Source organism: Anolis sagrei, chromosome 5, assembly GCF_037176765.1.
Source record: "Anolis sagrei isolate rAnoSag1 chromosome 5, rAnoSag1.mat, whole genome shotgun sequence".
NCBI classification, from domain to species: Eukaryota; Metazoa; Chordata; class Lepidosauria; order Squamata; family Dactyloidae; genus Anolis; species Anolis sagrei.
Window position 1 is genome coordinate 4,930,730 of NC_090025.1, and position 22,434 is coordinate 4,953,163.

The 22,434-nt window shown below is 45.2% G+C and overlaps 1 protein-coding gene across 2 annotated transcripts in view; it reads left to right on the top strand.

The window, feature by feature from the left end:
- Positions 1 to 827: 827 nt before the first annotated feature.
- EBF4 (EBF family member 4) overlaps positions 828 to 22,434 on the top strand; it is a 150,835-nt gene continuing 129,228 nt past the window's right edge. For both annotated transcript variants that reach the window (XM_060779466.2, XM_067468492.1), the window contains exons 1-2: positions 828 to 1,289; positions 6,379 to 6,497. In XM_060779466.2, the coding sequence (XP_060635449.2) occupies positions 888 to 1,289; positions 6,379 to 6,497 (521 nt within the window). In that variant the 5' untranslated portion in view covers positions 828 to 887. The remainder of the gene's footprint in view (positions 1,290 to 6,378; positions 6,498 to 22,434) is intronic.

A 22,434-nucleotide genomic window follows, 5' to 3' on the forward strand; every position in this document is an offset into this window, starting at 1 on the left:
GGGGCTTCTCAGTGGGGCAGGGCTTCTCGCTCTCAAACTCAGTGGAAGAGGGTTCCCTTTCCTCTCCCCAGGGGCGGCTCATCCATTACGCAAAGTAAGCGGTCGCAGTACACTTTTTTTTTTGCCAGGGGTGCAGAGGCACCTCTGTAAATGCCCCTCGACCACCACTTAAGGAGCACCCCCTCAGCTCACAACAGCCCTAGTGGTCCAGGGGAAGCCTCAGCAACCTATAACGCAAAGTATAATAATTGGTGGTGGTGGGGGGGGGCGCCAAAATACTGTTTGCTTACAGTTGAAAATTACCTAGGGCCGTCTCTGCCTCTCCCCCACCCCTCTTGTTGCAGCCCCCCCCCCCGCCCACATCCTGAGTCCAGGGAGCTTTCCCTCCTCCCCTTGCCCTTGACCTTCCTCCCTTCCCAAATGCCAATGAGGAGGGGGCTCCCTTGCCTCTCCCCTCTCCCCCTTCCCTCTCTCCCCACTCAAAGACCTTGAATGGGGGCCTCCTTGGAGTGAAGCCCCTTCCCAAATCCCAACTGGAGTGGAGGGGGATTCCTCCTCCTCTTCTTCTTCCCTCTGGATTTGGGGGAGAAAGGGGGGTCTCTTCCGGCGGTGGGGGTCTGGGGGGGGTCTTCCTTCTTCTTGGCCAAGGCCGGGGGTGGGGGGGGGGGGCTCCCTGCTTGCCTAGCTGGCTGCTTGGCTGCGTCCCTTGGCGCCCGCCCCTCCCCTTCTTCCCTCCCGGATGATGTCAGCCCGGCCGGGCCTGGCCAGCCCCCTCCCCTCCCCTCCCTCCCTGCGGGCCTCCCCCTCCTCCTCCCTCCCTCCTCCTCCTCCTCCCCCTCCTCCTCCTGGTCTCCCTCCTCCCTCCCTGGGGAGGCGGCGGAGGAGGCATGGCCCGGCTCGGCCCGGCCGGAGGATCAGCCGCAGCCGCTCCCCAAGGAAGCAGCCCCCTCCCCGCCTCTGGGCAGCCCTGGCTCGCCCTCCTCATGGTGCTGCTCCCGGGAGAAGAAGAGGAGGAGGAGGAGGACGAAGAGGAAGAGGAGGAGGAGGAAGAAGACGAGGAGGAGGAGGCCCAGCGGAGGAGGAGGAGAGGCGGAGGAGGGGGCGGAGGCGCCCTTCTCCCGGGGGACCCCCGCCGGAGGAGGCTCCTGCTGCTCTTGCTCCCCACGCCCACGCCACCCACGCTCCTGCCGCCGCTGCTCCCCGGGAGAGAAGAGAGAGGAGGAAGGCGGAGGCGCCATGGCCGGGCAGCGGAGGGCCCCACACGGACCCCCCGGCTCCCCCACGCCGCGGTAAAAGCAGGCCCCAAGGGGAGGGGAGGCCAGGCACGCAGCCCCTCGGGAGAAAGGCTCTCTCTCCTGGAAGGCCCTCAAGGCAGAGGAAGGCCAGACCCAGGCCGACACCCCCCCCCTCGCCCCCTCCCCAAATCCCCCTCTTCCACACTCAGGAAGGAGCCCTCCCAACTTTCCCTCTTCCTTCCTTCTGCTCCTTCCTCTTCTCCAGTCCCTTCTCCAGCCAGCCTTCATCTCAACCTCACCTTGACCTCCAGGATTTCTGGTTGTTCTCCTCTTTCTCTTCCCTCCTTTCCTTTCCTTCTGGTTCCCTCTCCTCAGTCACAGGAAGCACTTCCTCAGTCAGAAAGAAGCCCTCCCTACTTCTCCTCCTTTTCATCTTATCCTTCCTTTTTCCCATTCCTTACTTCCTTCTGCTCCTTCCTCCTCTCCCATGCCTTCATCTCAGCCTCCCCTTGACCTCCAAGCTTTCTGGTCCTTCTCCTCCTCTTCCTTTCGTCCTTCTCCTCCTCCTTTCCTTTCCTTCTGGTTCCCTCTCCTCTGTCACAAGAAGCACATCCTCAGGCAGAAAGAAGCCCTCCCAACTTCTCCTCCTCTTTTCCATCCTCTCTTTCCTCTTCCCCATTCCTAACTTCCTTCTACTCCTTCTTCCTCTCCAATCCCTTCTCCAGCCAGCCTTCATCACAGCCTCCCCTTGACCTCCAGGCTTTTTGGTCCTCCTCCTTTCCTTTCCTTCTGGTTCCCTCTCCTCCGTCACAAGAAGCAGCCCTCCCACACTTCCACACTCAGAAAGTAGCCCTCCCAACTTCTCCACCTTCCCCTCTTCCTCTCCAGTTCCTTCCTTTCTTCTGCTCCTTCCTCCTCTCCAATCCCTTCACCAGCCAGCCTTCATCTCAGCCTCCCCTTGACCTCAAGGCTTTTTGGTCCTTCTCCTCCTCCTTTCCTCTCCTTCTGGTTCCCTCTCCTCACTCACAAAAAGCAGCCCTTCCTCTCTTCCATACTCAAAGAATCTCTCCCAACTTCTCTTTTCCTTCTTCACCTTCCTCTTCCCCATTCCTTACTTCATCTCAGCCTCCCCTTGACTTCCAGGCTTTTTGGTCCTTCTCCTCTTTCTTTGGTCCTTCTTCTCTTCCTTTCCTTTCCTCCTGGTTCCCTCTCCTCGGTCACAAGAAGCACTTCCTCAGTCAGAAAGAAGCCCTCCCAACTTCTCCTCCTTTTCATCTTATCCTTCCTTTTTCCCATTCCTTACTTCCTTCTGCTCCTTCTTCCTCTCCAACCCCTTCACCAGCCAGCCTTCATCTCAGCCTCCCCTTGACCTCCAGTCTTTCTATTTCTTCTCCTCCACTTTCTCTTCCCTCCTTTCCTTCTGGTTCCCTCTCCTCAGTCCCAAGAAGTAGCCCTCCCCCACTTCCTCACTCAGAAAGAAGCCCTCCCAACTTCCTCTCTTCCTCCTTCCTTCCTGCCTTCTGCTCCTTCTTCCTCTCCAATCCCTTCACCAGCCAGCCTTCATCTCAGCCTCCCCTTGACCTCGAAGCTTTCTGGTCCTTCTCCTCCTCCTTTCCTCTCCTTCTGGTTCCCTTTCCTCAGTCACAAGAAGCAGCCCTTACCCTCTTCCTCACTCAGAAAGTAGCCCTCCAAACTTCTCCACCTTTCCCTCTTTTCTTCCTTCTGCTCCTTCCTCCTCTCCAATCCCTTCACCAGCCAGCCTTCATCTCAGCCTCCCCTTGACCTCCAGGCTTAGTGGTCCCTCTCCTCCACTTTCTTTGGTCCTTCTCTTCCTCCTTTCCTTTCCTTCTGGTTCCCTCTCCTCAGTCACACTCAGAAAGACTCCTTCCCAACTTCTCCACCTTCCCCTCTTCCTCCCCAGTTCCTTACTTCCTTCTGCTCCTTCTTCCTCTCCAATCCCTTCACCAGCCAGCCTTCATCTCAGCCTCCCCTTGACCTCCAGTCTTTTTGGTCCTTCTCCTCCTCTTTTCCTTTCCTTCTGGTTCCCTCTCCTCAGTCACAAGAAGCAGCCCCCCCCCCCTCTTCCACACTAAGAAAGAAGCCCTCCCAACTTCTCCTCCTTTCCATCTTCTCACAAGAAGCAACTCCTCATCCATCCTCCCCAACTTCAACATGGACCACCTTTCAGCTTCAGTCTCAGCTTCTCCTTTCCTTCCTCTACTGCTTCTCTTCTTCCTCCTCCTCTTCCCTCCTTTCTACCCTTAATCTACACTCAGAAAGACTTCCTCCCAACTTCTCCACCTTCCCCTCTTCCTCCCCAGTTCCTTCCATCCTTCTGCTCCCTCTTCCTCCCCAATCCCTTCACCAGCCAGCCTTCATCTCAGCCTCCCCTTGACCTCCAGTCTTTTTGTTCCTTCTTCTTCTCCTCCTTTCCTTTCCTTCTGGTTCCCTCTCCTCGGTCCCAAGAAGCAGCCCTTCCGCTAGTCTACACTCAGAAAGAAACCCACCCAACTTCTCCTTTCCATCTTCTCACAAGAAGCAGCCCCTTCTCCTCCATCCCTCCCAACTTCAACACGGACCACCTTTCAGCTTCAGCCTCAACTTCTCCTTTCCTTCCTCTTCTGCCTCTCTTCCTCCTCCTTCTCTTCCCTCCTTCCTTCTCCTAGTCCACACTCAGAAAGAATCCCTCAACTTCTCCACTTTTCCCTCTTTTTTTCCTCTTCTCGATTCCATACTTCTTTCTACTCCTTCCTCCTCTCCAATCCCTTCACCAGCCAGCCTTCATCTCAACTTCCCCTTGACCCCATATTCCACAATGAGAAGTAATCCCTCCCAACTTCTCCACACTTCTCCTTCCTCTTCCCCATTCCTTACTTCCTTCTGCCTCTTCTTCCTCTCCAATCTCTTCACCAGCCAGCCTTCATCTCAGCCTCTTCTTGACCTCCAGTATTCTTCTCTCCTTTCCTTTCCTTCTGGTTCCCTCTCCTCAGTCACAAGAAGCAGCCCCTTCTCCTCCATCCCTTCCAACTTCAACATGGAACACCTTTCACATCTCATCTTCTGCTTTCTTTCCTCTACTGCCTCTCTTCCTCCTCTCTTCCCTCTTTCCTTCCCCTAATCCATGCTCAGAGAGCATCCCTCCCAACTTCTCCCCCTTTCCCTCTTCCTCCTCAATTCCTTACTTCTTTCTGCTCCTTCCTCTTCTCCAATCCCTTCACCAGCCAGCCTTCATCTCAGCTTCTTCTTGACCTCCTTCTCCTTCTCTTCCCATCTTTCCTTTCCTTCTGGTTCCCTCTCCTCAGTCACAAGAAGCAGCCCCTTCTCCCCATCCCAACTTCAACATGGATCACCTTTCACATCTCAGTTGATCTTCTCCTTCCTCTCTTTCTCTTCCTTCCTTTCCCAATTCCTTCTCCTTCCCCTTGTCCTTCTCCATCCGGCTGGCCTTTCTTCCTCCTCCTCCTCAGTGGTCCAGCTATTCCTTGATCTCTTCCTTCCTCGCTTCCTCCACCTCTTTCTCTTCCTTCCTTCCCCACTTCCTCCTTCATCCAGCTGGCCTTTCTTCCTCTTCCTCCTCAGTGGTCCAGCTATTCCTTAATCTTTTCCTTCATCTCTTCCTCCACCTCTTTCTCTTCCTTCCTTTCCCAATTCCTTCTCCATCCAGCTGGCCTTTCTTCCTCTTCCTCCTCAGTGGTCCAGCTATTCCTTGATCTCTTCCTTCCTCTCTTCCTCCACCTCTTTCTCTTCCTTCCTTCCCCACTTCCTCCTTCATCCAGCTGACCTTTCTTCCTCTTCCTCCTCAGTGGTCCAGCTATTCCTTAATCTTTTCCTTCATCTCTTCCTACACCTCTTTCTCTTCCTTCCTTTCCCAATTCCTCCTCCATCCAGCTGGCCTTTCTTCCTCTTCCTCCTCAGTGGTCCAGCTATTCCTTGATCTCTTCCTTCCTCTCTTCCTCCACCTCTTTCTCTTCCTTCCTTCCCCACTTCCTCCTTCATCCAGCTGGCCTTTCTTCCTCTTCCTCCTCAGTGGTCCAGCTATTCCTTAATCTTTTCCTTCATCTCTTCCTCCACCTCTTTCTCTTCCTTCCTTCCCCACTTCCTCCTTCATCCAGCTGGCCTTTCTTCCTCTTCCTCCTCAGTGGTCCAGCTATTCCTTGATCTTTTCCTTCCTCTCTTCCTCCGCCTCTTTCTCTTCCTTCCTTTCCCAATTCCTCCTCCATCCAGCTGGCCTTTCTTCCTCTTCCTCCTCAGTGGTCCAGCTATTCCTTGATCTTTTCCTTCTTCTCTTCCTCCGCCTCTTTCTCTTCCTTCCTTTCCCATTTCCTCCTCCTTCCCCTTGTCCTTCTCCATCCAGCTGGCCTTTCTTCCTCTTCCTCCTCAGTGGTCCAGCTATTCCTTCCTTCCTTCCTCTCTGTCTGCTGAAATAAAGAAGCTCAGAAGGAAGAAGAGGATACATTGGGATGTTGCTTGCTGCTGCTGCTGTGGCTGCATTGTATCCTCCTCCACCACCCTGTGCCTCTCTCCTGACCCTCCTGGCTTGCCACTCCTTCCTTCCTTCCTCTTCCTCCCTCCCTCCTTCTCTCTCTTCAGAGTTTTCCCCACCCCTCCCTTCTCCCTTGGGGGCTTCAATCTCTGCCTCTCCTTCCTGTGATTCCCTCCTCCTTCCATCCCTTCCTCCTTCCCTCCCTCCCTCCCCTTCTTTCCCTGCCTGCTAAACCCACCCTCCTCTCTTTCCAGCTGCTTGGCTCCTAAAGAGCCTCTCTTCCTCCTCCTCTTCCTCCCCCTTTCTTTCTCCCCCTCTTCCCCAAATCCTCCTCCCACTGCAAGTCCCACCCTCCCCGCCACTTGGAAACAAACAAACCAGCCCAAAGAGTTTGCTGCTCCTTCCCTTTGGATTGTGTCACCTCCTTCTCCTGGGCAGCTTAGCTTGGCTTTCTTTTTCGGCAGGTGGCTCAAGGAGGCGCTGGTTTTGTCTCCAAAGACTGGGGGAGTTCGCCCACCCCCCTCCAACCGACCCCCTGTTTGAGGATTATTGGTTAAGAGATAAAAGGGAAGCCAGGGAGACCCCCAAACTTTTCCATCTCCTCCGCACACACACACACGGTGCCTCCCTGACCAGGCTGTTTTGATGTTCTCCATCCAGGAGGGTCTCCCCAGAGGTGGGCTGACCATGAAGGAAGAGCCCTTGACCGGCGGGCTGTCGGCCGTGAGGTCCTGGATGCAGAGCACGGGCATCTTGGACGCCAACACCGCCGCCCAAAGGTAAGGGGGATGCCCCTCTTTCATGCCACCCACCTTTCATCGGGGCAGAGATTGGAAACACTCGGTGGGGTTCTCCCAACTCTTTCCCTTCGTCTACAATGAAAGTGACGCATCTTCGCTTGGTCTTGCCCATTACTCTGCAGTCACAACAAACTGGAGTATTTTCAGATAGGGAAAAGTAGGGATGGTTCTATTTTCCAACAATTATGTTATTATTCCGCACTTTCCCCTCTTGATCGAAACCCAAAGTATTCGACACATGAGGATGATGGATTTTATCTTTCAGTTATCAATGTATATGAGTTGATTCCATCATTGTCTGATTGAGACTTTAAAAGAGAGTTTTCAGAATGTTTTTAGATGATAATATAGCTATTATTTTATTATTCCCCACTTTTCTCTTTTGATCGAAACCCAAAGTATTCGACACATGAGTATGATGGATTTTATCATTCGGTTATCAACATATATAGATGTATTCCATCATTGTCTGATTGAGACTTTAAAAGAGAGTTTTCAGAATTTTTTAAGATGATAATATATCTATTATTCTTTTATTATTCCCCACTTTTCTCCCTTGATTGAAACCCAAAGTAGTCAAATTACTCCAGTAACACATGCATATGGTTGTTGTATCATTCAGTTGTCAAAGTATATGGCTGATTCCATCATTGTCTGATTGGAGACTTCAAAAGAGAGTTTCCGGAATGTTATTAGATGAAAATATATTGATTATTATTATTATTATTATATTCCCCACTTTTCTCCCTTGATCGAAACCCAAAGTAGTCAAATTACTCCAGCAACACATGTATATGATGGATGTATCATTCAGTTATCAAAGTATATGGTTGATTCCATCATTGTCTGATTGGAGACTTCAAAAGAGAGTTTTCAAAATGTTTTTAGATGATAATATATTGATGATTATTATTATTTTATTCCCCACTTTTCTCCCTTGATTGAAACCCAAAATAGTCAAATTACTCCAGTAACACATGCATATGATGGATGTATCAGTCAGTTGTCAAAGTATATGATTAATTCCATTTTTGTTGGTTGGAGACTCCAAAAGAGAGTTTCCGGAATGTCTTTAGATGATAATATATTGATTATTATTATTATTATTATTATTATTATTTTATTCCCCACTTTTCTCCCTTGATCGAAACCCAAAGTAGTCGAATTACTCCAGTAACACATGCATATGATTGATGTATCAGTCAGTTGTCAAAGTATATGGTTGATGCCATCGTTGTTGATTGGAGACTTCGAAAGAGAGTTTTCAGAATGTTTTCAGATGATAAGATAGCTATTATTATATTATTATTTTCCATTTTTCTGTCTTGATTGAAACTCTAAGGAGGCAAATTACTCCAGTAACACATGTATATGATGGATGTATCATTCAGTTGTCAAAGTATATGGTTGATTATATCATTGTCTGATTAGAGACTTCAAAAGAGAGTTTTTGGAATGTCTTTAAATGACAATATATTGATTATTATTATTTTATTATTATTCCCCACTTTTCTCCCTTAATTGAAACCCAAAGTAGTCAAATTACTCCAGTAACACATGCATATGATGGATTTTTTTTTGTTGTGTCAGGAGCAACTTGAGAAACTGCAAGTCGCTTCTGGTGTGAGAGAATTGGCCGTCTGCAAGGACGTTGTTCAGGGGAAGCCTGGATGATTTTGATGTTTTTATCATCCATGTGGGAGGCTTCTCTCATGTCTCTGCATGAGGAGCTGGAGCTGATAGAGGGAGCTCATCCGCCTCTCCCCGGATTCGAACCTGTGACCTGTCAGTCTTCAGTCCTGCCGGCACAGGAGTTTAACCCACTGCGCCGCCGGGGGCTCCGGATGTATCAGTCAGTTGTCAAAGTATATGATTGATTCCATCATTGTCTGATTGGAGACTTCAAAAGAGAGTTTTCGGAATGTTTTTAGATAGTGAAAAGTATTAATTGTCCCTATTTTTCCTATGGATCATTATACTTATTACTGATCCCCAACTTTTCTTTCTTGATCAAGACCCAAAACAACATAATAATGATTCAGTAACACATTCGTATGATCCAGTCATCAAAATATTTGATCCATATTTTCGTGTGTCTTGGAACAGTTTCTCCCCGTAGAGATGTTCATTGTATTGTCGAAGGCTTTCATGGCCGGAATCACTGGGTTGTTGTATGTTTTTTCGGGCTATATGGCCATGTTCTAGAGGCATTCTCTCCTGATGTTTCGCCTGCATCTATGGCAAGCATCCTCACTACCTCTGAGGATGCTTGCCATGGATGCAGGCAAAACATCAGGAGAGAATGCCTCTAGAACATGGCCATATAGCCCGAAAAAACCTACAACAACCCATTTGATCCATAGTTGTCCAATTGGAGATTTAAGTTGAGAGTTTTCTGAATGCTTTGAGTTGTTATCGTTTTTTCGGCATTGAAAGTGCTGTCACTTTCTTGAAATCTCTTCCGTCTCATTGTCAAAACAGAGGCGCTGGTATTAAGTAAGAGGGAGTAAACGTTCCTTTTATGCTCAAACACACGCTTAGTGCTGTTTCTCTTCGCGTTGCGCATAAGCCATTAGGACCTTGCAGGAACATAACTGTTTTCAGATGTATCTTTCAGCAGAATCAGAAACAGTTTAGGCTGGAAGTGACAGACAGTATCGGATAACATTTATATGGATATATATGTGTGTGTTTACATATATGTATCTATGTGTGATACACACCCTGAAACAAGTGTTGCATTGTCGAAGGCTTTCATGGCCGGATTCACTGGGTTGTTGTAGGTTTTTTCGGGCTATATGGCCATGGTCTAGAGGCATTCTCTCCTGACGTTTCGCCTGCATCTATGGCAAGCATCCTCAGAGGTAGTGAGGTCCGTATGCTTGCCATAGATGCAGGCGAAACGTCAGGAGAGAATGCCTCTAGAACATGGCCATATAGCCCAAAAAATCTACAACAACCCAAGTGTTGCATTTCTTGTTTGCGTTTATGAAAGTAACACTTTTGGATAGCAAAAAAGAAAGAGCGAGAGGGGAAAACGGTGTTGGAAAGAGTTATTCCTGATGCTGGAGATAAAGGGGAGAACATTCCCTTCTCGTTGAGGATCCGTCCTCTGTTTTTTCCAATTTTCAAATATTTTTGTAAAGTTTTTCTAGTTTTGGAAAACCATTGCAAACCATTTTCAAGAATCTCCCATCGGTTTAACTTTTTCCTTCCTCGGTGTTTCCTCCCTCTTTGTCGCCGGCGATCGCTGCGTTTACAAACTCTTCCCTACCCTTCGTTCTTCCTCTTCCTTCCAATTATTTCTCTCGGTCGATACGTCGGGATATATGAATCATTTCTGCCTGGGCTCCAGGGTTATGAGAGTTGGCTCCTTTTCTTTATTGTGATTTGAATTGATTCCATATTGATCCCAAAACGTCCCCTGACCTTTGACGTCCGCCGTCTTGCTTGACGTGAGTTTGAAGTGCCTTCAACAAAGGAAATTAGAATTAGGGTCCAGAGCGGAGATGAAGGTTGGGAGATGGGATCACCTTAAGTTCACCTTAAATCCCATCTTGGTTCATCTTTACCATCATATGCTGTTCTTCCCTTGCACAACGTTCAAGTTTCTCTTATCTGTTCATAGTTTGTAAGCTTATGATGCTTCACAAGATCGGCGAATGTGATCTTGGGTCATCCCAGGGTTTGTAGCCCAAGTGTTGGGGCGACAACTTCCAAATTCCAAATTCAAATTCAAATTGGATGCCCAAAATCCTGAGTTGCTCCAAATGTAGGTGTTGCTCTGAATGTAGGTGAACTACAACTCCCAAACTCAAGTAAATGTCCACCAAACCCTTCCAGTATTTTCTGTTGGTCATGGGAGTTCTTTGTGGCAAGTTTGGTTCAATTCCATCCTTGGTGGAGTTCAGAATGCTCTTTGATTGTAGGTGAACTATAACTCCCAGCAACTACAACTCCCAAATGACAAAATCAATCCCCTCCCCCAACCCCACCAGGATTCAAATTTGGGTCTATAGGGTATTTGTGCCAAATGTGGTCCAGTGACTGAAAATACATCCTGCATATCAGATATTTGCATTACGATTCGTAACAGTAGCAAAATTACAGTTGTGAAGTAGCAACGAAAACAATGTTATGGTTGGGGTCAACACAACAGGAGGAACTGTATTAAGGGGTTGTGGCCACTGGGATTACTGGGAAGTCCAATTAATTGCTATAACTCCTGGATTTATATACAGTAGATTCTTGCTTATCGAACATAAATGGGCTGGGAGAACATTGGATTCACAAAAATGTTGGATAATAAGGAGGGATTAAGGATATTAAATATCAAATTATGTTATGATTTTATAAATTAAGCCCCAAAACATCATGTTTTACCACAAATAAACAGAAAAAGTAATTCAATACCTGGCAACGTTATGTAGTAAGGGCCGGGAGAACGTTGGATACGCAAAAATGTCGGATAATAAGGAGGGATTAAGGATATTAAATATCAAATTACATTATGATTTTATAAATTAAGCCCCAAAACATCATGTTTTACCACAAATAAACAGAAAAAGTAGTTCAATACATGGCAACGTTATGTAGTAAGGGCTGGGAGAACGTTGGATAAGCAAAAATGTCGGATAATAAGGAGGGATTAAGGATATTAAATATCAAATTATGTTATGATTTTATAAATTAAGCCCCAAAACATCATGTTTTACCACAAATAAACAGAAAAAGTAATTCAATACATGGCAATGTTATGTAGTAAGGGCCGGGAGAACGTTGGATAAGCAAAAATGTCGGATAATAAGGAGGGATTAAGGATATTAAATATCAAATTATGTTATGATTTTATAAATTAAGCCCCAAAACATCATGTTTTACCACAAATAAACAGAAAAAGTAGTTCAATACATGGCAATGTTATGTAGTAAGGGCTGTGAGAACGTTGGATAAGCAAAAATGTCGGATAATAAGGAGGGATTAAGGATATTAAATATCAAATTATGTTATGATTTTATAAATTAAGCCCCAAAACATCATGTTTTACCACAAATAAACAGAAAAAGTAATTCAATACCTGGCAACGTTATGTAGTAAGGGCCGGGAGAACGTTGGATACGCAAAAATGTCGGATAATAAGGAGGGATTAAGGATATTAAATATCAAATTACATTATGATTTTATAAATTAAGCCCCAAAACATCATGTTTTACAACAAATCAACAGAAAAAGTAGTTCAATACATGGCAACGTTATGTAGTAAGGGCTGGGAGAACGTTGGATACGCAAAAATGTTGGATAATAAGGATGGATTAAGGATATTAAATGTCAAATTACATTATGATTTTATAAATTAAGCCCCAAAACATCATGTTTTACCACAAATAAACAGAAAAAGTAATTCAATACCTGGCAACGTTATGTAGTAAGGGCCGGGAGAACGTTGGATACGCAAAAATGTCGGATAATAAGGAGGGATTAAGGATATTAAATATCAAATTACATTATGATTTTATAAATTAAGCCCCAAAACATCATGTTTTACCACAAATCAACAGAAAAAGTAGTTCAATACATGGCAACATTATGTAGTAAGGGCCGGGAGAACGTTGGATACGCAAAAATGTCGGATAATAAGGAGGGATTAAGGATATTAAATGTCAAATTATGTTGTGATTTTATAAATTAAGCCCCAAAACATCATGTTTTACAACAAATTGACAGAAAAAGTAGTTCAATACATGGCAACGTTATGTAGTAATTACTGTGTTTACGAATTTAGCACCAAAACATTGCACTGTACTGAAAACATTGACTATAGCAGACTGTGTTGCATAATACAGAATGTTGGATGAGCGAAGGTTGGATAACCGAGATCGTACCGTATATCTCTCTCTCATGGAAGGCTTTCTGGTATAGAATCAGAAGCTGTGTCTAAACTGTAAAACAAGGCTTTGCAAACGGTGTATTGCAACACATTCGCATCTCGGCTGCAATTCACAGGTGTATCATGTGAGTGCAAGGGTTAGGATTATATGAGTCTACACCAGCGCTTCTCAACCTTTCTAATATCGTGACCCCTTACTACAGTTCCTCATGTTGTGTTGACCCCCAACCATAAAATTATTTTTGTTGCAACTTCATAACTCTAATTTTGCTACTGTTAGGAATCGTAATGTAAATATCTAATCTGCAGGATATATTTTCATTCACTGGACAAAATTTGACACAAATACCCGATACGTACAAATTTGAATCCTGGTGGGGTTGGGGGCGTCATTTGGGAGTTGTAATTGCTGGGATTTGTAGTTCACCTACAATCAAAGAGCATTTTGAACTCCACCAATGATGGAATTCACCCAAACTTGACACACAGAGCTCCCATGACCAACAGAAAATACTGGAAGGGTTTGGTCAGCATCGACCTTGAGTTTGGGAGTTGTAGTTCACCTACAGCCAGAGAGCACTGTGGACTCAAACAATGATGGATCTGGACCAAAATTGGCACAAATACTCCATATGCCGAAACTTGAATACTGGTAGGGTTGAGTGGGGGGATTGATTTAGTCATTTGGGAGTTGTAATTGCTGGGATTTATAGCTCACCTACAATCAAAGAGCATTTTGAACTCCACCAATGATGGAATTCACCCAAACTTGACACACAGAGCTCCCATGACCAACAGAAAATACTGGAAGGGTTTGGTCAGCATCGACCTTGAGTTTGGGAGTTGTAGTTCACCTACAGCCAGAGAGCACTGTGGACTCAAACAATGATGGATCAGGACCAAACTTGGCACAACTACTCAATATGCCCAAATGTGAGCACTGGTGGAGTTTGAGGAAAATAGACTTGACATTTGGGAGTTGTAGTTGCTGGGATTTATAGTTCACCTACAACCAAAGAGCATTTTGAACCCCACCGGTGATAGCATTGGTCCAAACTTTCCACACAGAACCCCCAAGACCAACAGATTTGATATTTGGCGACCCCTCTGACACCCCCCAGATTGAGAAACACTGGTCTACACTGCCAGGTAATCTGGGATAAACAGATAATCTGGGATCAGATCCTGGGATATAGGAAAGTGTAGATCCAATCTATGTCTTTGCAAAATAAGCAATAAATCATTTATTTATTTATTTACAAAACGTCATTGAAAAGTCTCCATGAGATGCATCCCCATGCATTTCATTATGCGTGTGGCCATATCTTTTCTAAGGAGTTGGTTTAACCTCTAGTTTGCTCATAAATCCAAATGACTGTGTCGTGCGATGATGTACGTTGGGGGGAAAATAAACCTATGTCACAAACATGAAATGTTTGGAAAACTCTTCTGTAGTTTGGCACCACTTATAACTGCCGTGGCTAAATGCTAAGGAGCCCTGGGAGTTGTACAATTTTGCAAGGTTTCTAGCCTCGATTGCTAAAGCGTACCAAACTATAATTTTCTGGATTCCATCGCAGTTAAATGGGTGTCAAAAGTTCATTGATTCTGCAGTGTAGATGCACCCATAGAGCCATCAGGAGAAGTGGGTAATAAATAAATGATGATGAAGATGATGATGGATCATAGAGGGCTCCTTAGCATTTAGCCACGGCAGTTATAAGTGGTGCCAAACTACAGAAGAGTTTTCCAAACATTTCATGCTCGAGAGCAGTACGTGTGAAAAAGATCTTGGAGTCCTCGTGGACAACAAGTTAAACATGAGCCAACAATGTGATGTGGCGGCAAAAAAAGCCAATGGGATTTTGGCCTGCATCAATAGGAGCCTAGTGTCTAGATCTAGGGAAGTCATGCTCCCCATGCTCTATTCTGCTTTGGTCAGACCACACCTGGAATATTGTGTCCAATTCTGGGCCCCACAATTGAAGAAAGATATTGGCAAGCTGGAATGTGTCCAGAGGAGAGTGACTAAAATGATAAAAGGTCTGGAGAACAAGCCCTATGAGGAGCGGCTTAAGGAGCTGGGCATGTTTAGCCTGAAGAAGAGAAGGCTGAGAGGGGATATGATAGCCATGTATAAATATGTGAGAGGAAGCCACAGGGAGGAGGAGGGAGCAAGCTTGTTTTCTGCTTCCCTGGAGACTAGGACGCAAGGGAACAATGGCTTCAAACTACAAGAGAGGAGATTCCATCTGAACATTAGGAAGAACTTCCTGACTGTGAGAGCCATTCAGCAGTGGAACTCTCTGCCCTGGAGTGTGGTGGAGGCTCCTTCTTTGGAAGCTTTTAAACAGAGGCTGGATGGCCATCTGTCAGGGGTGATTTGAATGCAATATTCCTGCTTCTTGGCAGAATGGGGTTGGACTGGATGGCCCAGGAGGTCTCTTCCAACTCTTTGATTCTATGATTCTATGATTCTATGAGGGCTGGGATGCCAGCAGTGCCAACCTTGGACTCTTGCATCCATCCTTTCTCTCTTTCCAACGTTTTTCTAAGCTCAAGTTAGAACGAATGGGGAGCAGGATTTTCATAACACCAAATCGTTCAGATTGCATTTTAGTTCCCCTAAAACAGGGGTCCAGAAACATTTTAAACAGAGAGCCAAGTCACAATCGGGTTGTTGTAGGTTTTTTCGGGCTATATTGCCATGGTCTAGAGGCATTCTCTCCTGACGTTTTGCCTGCATCTATGGCAAGCATCCTCAGAGGTAGTGAGGTCTGTTGGAACTAGGAAAAAGGGTTTATATATCTGTGGAATGTCCAGGGTGGGACAAAGAACTCTTGTCTGCTGGAGCTAGGTGTGAATGTTTCAACTGACCACCTTGATTAGCATACAATGGGCTGACTGTGCCTAGAGCAAACTTTTGTTGAGAGGCGATTAGATGTCCTTGTTTGTTTCCTCTCTGTTGTTGTGCTGTTGTAATTTTAGAGTTTTTTTAATACTGGTAGCCAGATTTTGTTCATTTTCATGGTTTCCTCCTTTCTGTTGAAATTCACAATCCCTCAAACTGTTGGAGGGGTGGGTTATAATTTGAAAAAAAAATGAATGAATTCCTATGCACACTGCATGTAACTTATTTGTAGTGCAAAAAACCCCACTTAAAAACAATACAATAATTAAAATGAAGAACAATTTTAACAAATACTAGCTGTCCCCTGCTACATGTTGCTGTGGCCCAGTCTGTGTATATGTCTTGTGTGTGTGTGTGTGTATATGTATTTATGTCTGTGTATATATTTGTGTATATGTGTATATATGCGTGTTTGTGTGTGTGTATATGTGTGTATATATTTGTGTTTATAAGTGTATGTGTATATTGTGTAAATGTGTGTTCTTGTGTATATGCATATATGTGTGTATATGTATGTGTGTGTAGGTGTAGGTGTATATGTAGGTTTGTATATATGTATATTTGTGTGTGATTGCGTATATATATGTGTGTGTGTATGTATATATGCTTTGTGTATTTATGTGTGTATACATGTGTATATATTTGTGTATTTGTGTTTATATGTGTATAGGTATATTGTGTATATGTGTGTGCTTGTGTATATGCATATGTGTGTGTAGGTGTAGGTGTATATGTACGTATGTATGTATATTTGTGTGTGCTTGCATATATATATGTGTGTGTATGTATATGTGCTTGTGTATTTATGTGTGTATACATGTGTATAGATTTGTGTATTTGTGTTTATATGTGTGCATGTATATTGTGTATATGTGTGTGTTTGTGTATATGCATATATGTGTGTATATGTATGAGTGTGTAGGTGTATATGTAGGTTTGTATATATGTATATTTGTGTGTGCTTGCGTATATATATGTGTGTGTATGTATATGTGCTTGTGTATTTATGTGTGCATACATGTGTATAGATTTGTGTATTTGTGTTTATATGTGTATATGTATATTGTGTATATGCATATATGCGTGTATATGTATGTGTGCATAGGTGTATAGGTGGGCCTGTTTTTGACTGATGAGATAGGATTGTTGCTGCTGCTGCTGCTGTTGTTGTTGTTGTGTGCTTTGAAGTCGTTTCCGGCAGGTTGACCCTGAGTGAGGGCCGGGTAAATGACCTTGGAGGGCCGTATCCGGCCCCCAGGCCTTAGTTTGAGGACCCCTGCCCTAAAGAAAGCTTGAATAAGCTGAGAAATGGTGGAATCGTAGAATGGGAAAAGATCTCCAAAGGTCATCTAGTCTAATCCCTTTTTTTCCAGACGGCAAGACACAATCCAAACCGGGTTGTTGTAGTTTTTTTCGGGCTAAATGGCCATGGTCTAGAGGCATTCTCTCCTGACGTTTCGCCTGCATCTATGGCAAGCATCCTCAGAGTTAGTGAGGTCTGTTGGAACTAGGAAAAAGGGTTTATATATCTGTGGAATGACCAGGGTGGGACAAAGGACTCTTGTCTGCTGGAGCTAGGTGTGAATGTCTCAACTGACCACCTTGATTAGCATACAATGGGCTGACTGTGCCTAGAGCAAACTTTTGTTGAGAGGTGATTAGATGTCCTTGTTTGTTTCCTCTCTGTTGTTTTGCTGTTGTAATTTTAGAGTTTTTAAATACTGGTAGCCAGATTTTGTTCATTTTCATGGTTTCCTCCTTTCTGTTGAAATTGTCCACATGCTTGCCCACCCTTTTTTTCCTAGTTCCAACAGACCTCACAAGTATTAAAAAAACCTCTAAAATTACAACAGCACAACAACAGAGAGGAAACAAACAAGGACATCTAATTACCATTATATGCTAATCAAGGTGGTCAGTTGAAACATTCACACCTAGCTCCAGCAGACAAGAGTCCTTTGTCTCACCCTGGTCATTCCACAGATATATAAACCCCTTTTCCTCGTTCCAACAGACGTCACTACCTCTGAGGATGCTTGCCATAGATGCAGGCGAAACGTCAGGAGAAAATGCTTCTAGACCATGGCTGTATAGCCCGAAAAAACCTACATCAACCCACTGATTCTGGCCATGAAAGCCTTCGAGAATACAATCCAAACCCTCCCGACAGATGGCCATTCAGCCTGTTTGAGAAACCTTTCCACTCTCCAAAGCAGCGTATTCCACTGTTGATAGGGATATTCTTCTCAGTGTTCAGATGGGATCTCTTTTTTTCCCCCTAACTCATTTGCAAAGTGCAAGTTTTAAGCTCTGTTTCTCATCCAGGGTTAAATCCTCCCCTTGAATTTGGATTTGGGAACAACTCCCTTTGCTGTTGGTTTGAAAACACTCAGCCAAAGGAGAGTTTGGATCTGTTATGAATAAAGTCTGTGGATTGTGATGGAGGGGGGGAATTGCATATTTAGCCATGACTGGATCGGGTTGTCCAAGTCTAGGTTTTCCCTAAGGATCTGGGAAGAGGATAAAATGACCCTCGCCACATCGAAGAAGGGATAAAACCTTCATAAAGCAAGTGAGCATTTTTTTGAAAGCGAAGGCCTGTCATGCTATGGCATTTCCCCTTTATATCGGATTGCACCACTCTCCTTAAATTGCTCCTTTGTTAGACAAATAGAAGATAAACTCCCTTTAATATGAACTACACTTTATTTATCGTGTCAGGCAACCAAACAGTTGTATTACATTTTTGACAGAACAAACAAACAAACATACAAAAGACACGGAGTTTGCAAGCTTGGTAGTTTATTAAATGTCCTTTGACCAGTCTCTGGCCCCTTGGAGTGCCTCTGGTGTTGCCGCAAGAAGATCCTCCCTTGTGCATGTGGTGGGGCTCAGGTTGCATTGCAGCAGGTGGTCAGTGGTTTGCTCCTCTCCACACTCGCATGTCGAGGATTCTACTTTGTAGCCCCATTTCTTAAGGTTGGCTCTGCATCTCGTGGAGTGCAGTCTGTTCAGCGCCTTCCAAGCCGCCCAGTCTTCTGTGTGCCCAGGAGGGAGTCTCTCATTTGGTATCACCCACGGATTGAGGTTCTAGGTTTGAGCCTGCCACTTTTGGACTCTCACTTGCTGAGGTGTTCCAGCGAGTGCCTCTGTAGATCTTAGAAAACTATTTCTTCATTTAAGTCGTTGACGTGCTGGCTGATACCCAAACAAGGGATGAGCTGGAGATGTCTCTGCCTTGGTCCTTTCACTATTGGCTGCTACTTCCTGGCGGATGTCAGGTGGTGCAATACCAGCTAAGCAGTGTAATTTCTCCAGTGGTGTAGGGCGCAGACATCCCGTGATAATGTGGCATGTCTCATTAAGAGCCACATCCACTGTTTTAGTGTGGTGAGATGTGTTCCACACTGGGCATGCATACTCAGCAGCAGAGTAGCCTAGCGCAAGGGCAGATGTCTTCACTGTGTCTGGTTGTGATCCCCAGGTTGTGCCAGCCAGCTTTCATATGATATTGTTTCTAGCCCCCACTTTTTGCTTGATATTCAGGCAGTGCTTCTTGTGTGTCAGAGCACGGTCCAGAGTGACTCCCAGGGATTTGGGTGCGCTGTAATGCTCCAGTGGGATTCCTTCCTTCCCAGGTCATCCTCAGAGCTTTGGATGCTTGTCTGTTCTTAAGTTGAAAAGAACATGTCTGTGTTTTAGATGGGTTAGGGATCAGCTGGTTTTCCCTTTAATAGGCAGTAAGAGCACCTAAAGCTTCAGAGATCTTCTGTTCAAGCATCTCAAAGCTCCCTGCTTGAGCAGTGATGGCACGATCATCAGCATAGATGAAGCTCTCTGTCCCTTCTGGCAGTGGCTGGTCATTTGTGTAGATGTTGAACTTGGATGGAGCAAGCACACTCCCCTGAGGCAGGCCGTTCTTCTGTTTCCGCCATCTGCTTCTCTGAACTCAACAAAAACGCTCCTGTTTTGTAGCAGGTTTCCTATGAGGCGGGTGAGATGGTTGTCCTTTGTCCTTTCCCCTATAATGGTGGTCCTCAACCTTCCTAATGCCACGACCCCTTAGTACAGTTCCTCATGTTGTGGTGACCCCCAACCATAACGTTATTTTCGTTGCTCCTTCATCACTGTAATTTTGCTACTGTTATGAATTGTAATGTAAATATCTGATATGCAGGATGTATTTTCGTTCACTGGACCAAATTTGGCACAAATACCCGATACGCCCAAATTTGAATACTGGTGGGGTTGGAGGTGATTGATTTTGTCATTTGGCAATGCTGGAGTTGCTGGGATTTATAGTTCACTTAAAATCAAAGAGTCTTCTGAACTCCACCAATGATGGAATTGAATCAAACTTGGCACACAAAACTCCCATGACAAACAGAAAATACTGGGAAGGTCTGGTGGACATTGACTTTGAGTTTTTGGAGCTGTAGTTCACCTACATCCAGAGAACACTGTGGACTCAAGCAATGATGGATCTGGATCAAACTTGGCACAAATACTCAATATGCCCAAATGTGAACACTGGTAGAGTTTGGAGAAAATAGACCTTGCCATTTGGGAGCTGTAGTTGTTGGGATTTATAGTTCACCCACAATGAAATAGCATTCTGAACCCCACCAACGATAGAATTGGACCAAACTTTCCACACAGAACCCCCATGAACAACAGAAAATACTATGTTTTCTCATGGTCTTTGGCGACCCCTCTGACACCCCCTCGTGACCCCCACAGGGGTCCCGACCCCCAGGTTGAGAAACACTGCCCTATAATTTCCCATATGCCTCCTCATGAGTAAATCCTATTTATTCTAAGGGTTGCAACACTCCCATTTCCCAGCTCCATTCCAACTTCTGTCTGTGTAATTGGCTGATGGAATTCTAATATAATTTCACCTCTTTCTCTGTTCGATTCATTTCTGTTGTCTGTTCATCTATGTGACTCTGATCCTGGCCCTGATCCTTGCTCCATTGTTGTTATATCTTACTTACTGACTTACTTACTTACTTAGGCGATCCCTCGTTGTCCAAGTAAGATAGTCTTCCAGGATCAGTATTCTGATGGGTCCGTAGGTGACTGTGGAGCCCTATTCTTGATCTGCATCTTCTCCCACAGTGAGGGCATCAGTTTCCAGGTGGAAGGTGGTCTCGGTCGGGGTTGGCTTCCTCTTGGCATGTTTCTCTTTTTCACCTTCCATTCGTGCCTCTTCAAATTCTGCAGCACTGCTGGTCACAACTGACCTCCAGCTGGAGCACTCACAGGCCAGGGCTTCCCAGTTCTCTGTGTCTATGCCAGAGTTTTTAAGTTTGGCTTTGAGCCCATCTTTAAATCTCTTTTCCTGCCCACCAACATTCCATTTTCCGTTCTTGAGTTCGGAGTAGAGCAACTGCTTTGAGGGACAGTAGTCGGGCATCCAGACAACATGGCCAGTCCAGCGGAGTTGGTGGCGGAGGACCATCGCTTCAGTGCTGGTGGTCTTTGCTTCTTCCAGCACACTGACGTTTGTCCGCTTGTCTTCCCAAGAGATTTGCAGGATTTTCCGGAGGCAATGCTGATGGAATTGTTCCAGGAGTTGCATGTGACGTCTGTAGACAGTCCACGTCTCGCAGGCGTATAGCAGGGTTGGGGGGGGGGGAATAGCTTTATAGACAAGCACCTTGGTCTCCCTACAGATGTTGTTTTATCACAGTTGTACTCAACGAGCAAACGGAAATATCTTTAAATTGTTAACAAATCCATTCATGTGAGAAAAGAAACAGGAAGAGAAGGAAGAAAGAAGAAGGGGAAGGGGAAGGGAAAGAAAAAGAAGGAAGGAAGAAAGGAGAAAAGAGGGAGAGAAAGTTGGCCACAGCAATGCGTGGTGGGTATAGCTAATATATATATATATATATATATATATATATATATATATATATATACACACACACACACACACACACACACACATATTTAAATGTGTGTGTGCGTGTGTATAATACACACACATACACATACACACATACATGCACACACACACATCATAACTGTATTCTAAATTCACTTCTGATATGATAAATAAATAAAATTCACTGTCTACACTGCCACAGAATCCAATTCGAATCAGATAATCTTGATTTCTATATGGCCGTGTGGATGCAGCCATAGGCCCCTTCTGCACTGTCATATAATCCAGTATTTAACCCCCAATTATCTTCTTTGGATTATATGGCAGTGTAGACTGATATAACCCAGTTCCAAGCAGATTATGTGGATTATCTGCTTTGATAATCTGGGTTATATGGCAGTGTAGAAGGGGCCTAAGACTCCTAGATCCTTTTCCCATGGAGTGTTTTCAAGACAAGTATCACCCATCCTATATCTCTCCATTTCATTTTGTCGGTTTTGTGTTAATTTATTTATTTATTTATTTACTATTCTTGTATACCGCTGTATCTCAAGCCCGAGGGCGACTCACAGCGGTTTCCAAACAGCAAAGACAATAAAAACAGCAATAATCAATATACAAAACAGTTAAATTACACAGTTCCATTAATAGCTAATAAACAATCAACAATACACAGTTATCACAAATTCCATCCCCCGATCGCCTCATCATCCGAACGTGATCCAAATTCGTCGTCCATTGTTCCGTTCCTATGTTCAAATTACCAAAATAGCACTGAATTACTCAAACGCCTGCACAAACATCCAGGTCTTCAGCTTTCTACGGAATGTCATGAGAGATGGTGCCAGCCTGACGTCTACAGGAAGGGCGTTCCACAGCCGAGGGGTCACCACCGAGAAGGCCCTATCTCTCGTCCCCGCCAACCGTGCTTGAGAGGCTGGCAGGATCGAGAGCAGGGCCTCCCCAGACGATCTCAAAGTATCTTGTGCCGGAACCGTTTAGGGCTTTATAGGGCTTTATAGGCCAGTACCAACACCTTGAATTGGGCCCGGTAGCAAATCGGCAGCCAGTGGAGCTGGTGCAACAGGGGGGTTGTGTGCTCCCTGCACTCCACTCCTGTTAGGATCATGGCTGCCGTGCGTTGGACTAGTTGCAGTTTCCGGGCCGTCTTCAAGGGCAGCCCCACGTAGAGAGCGTTGCAGTAGTCTAGGCGGGATGTGACAAGAGC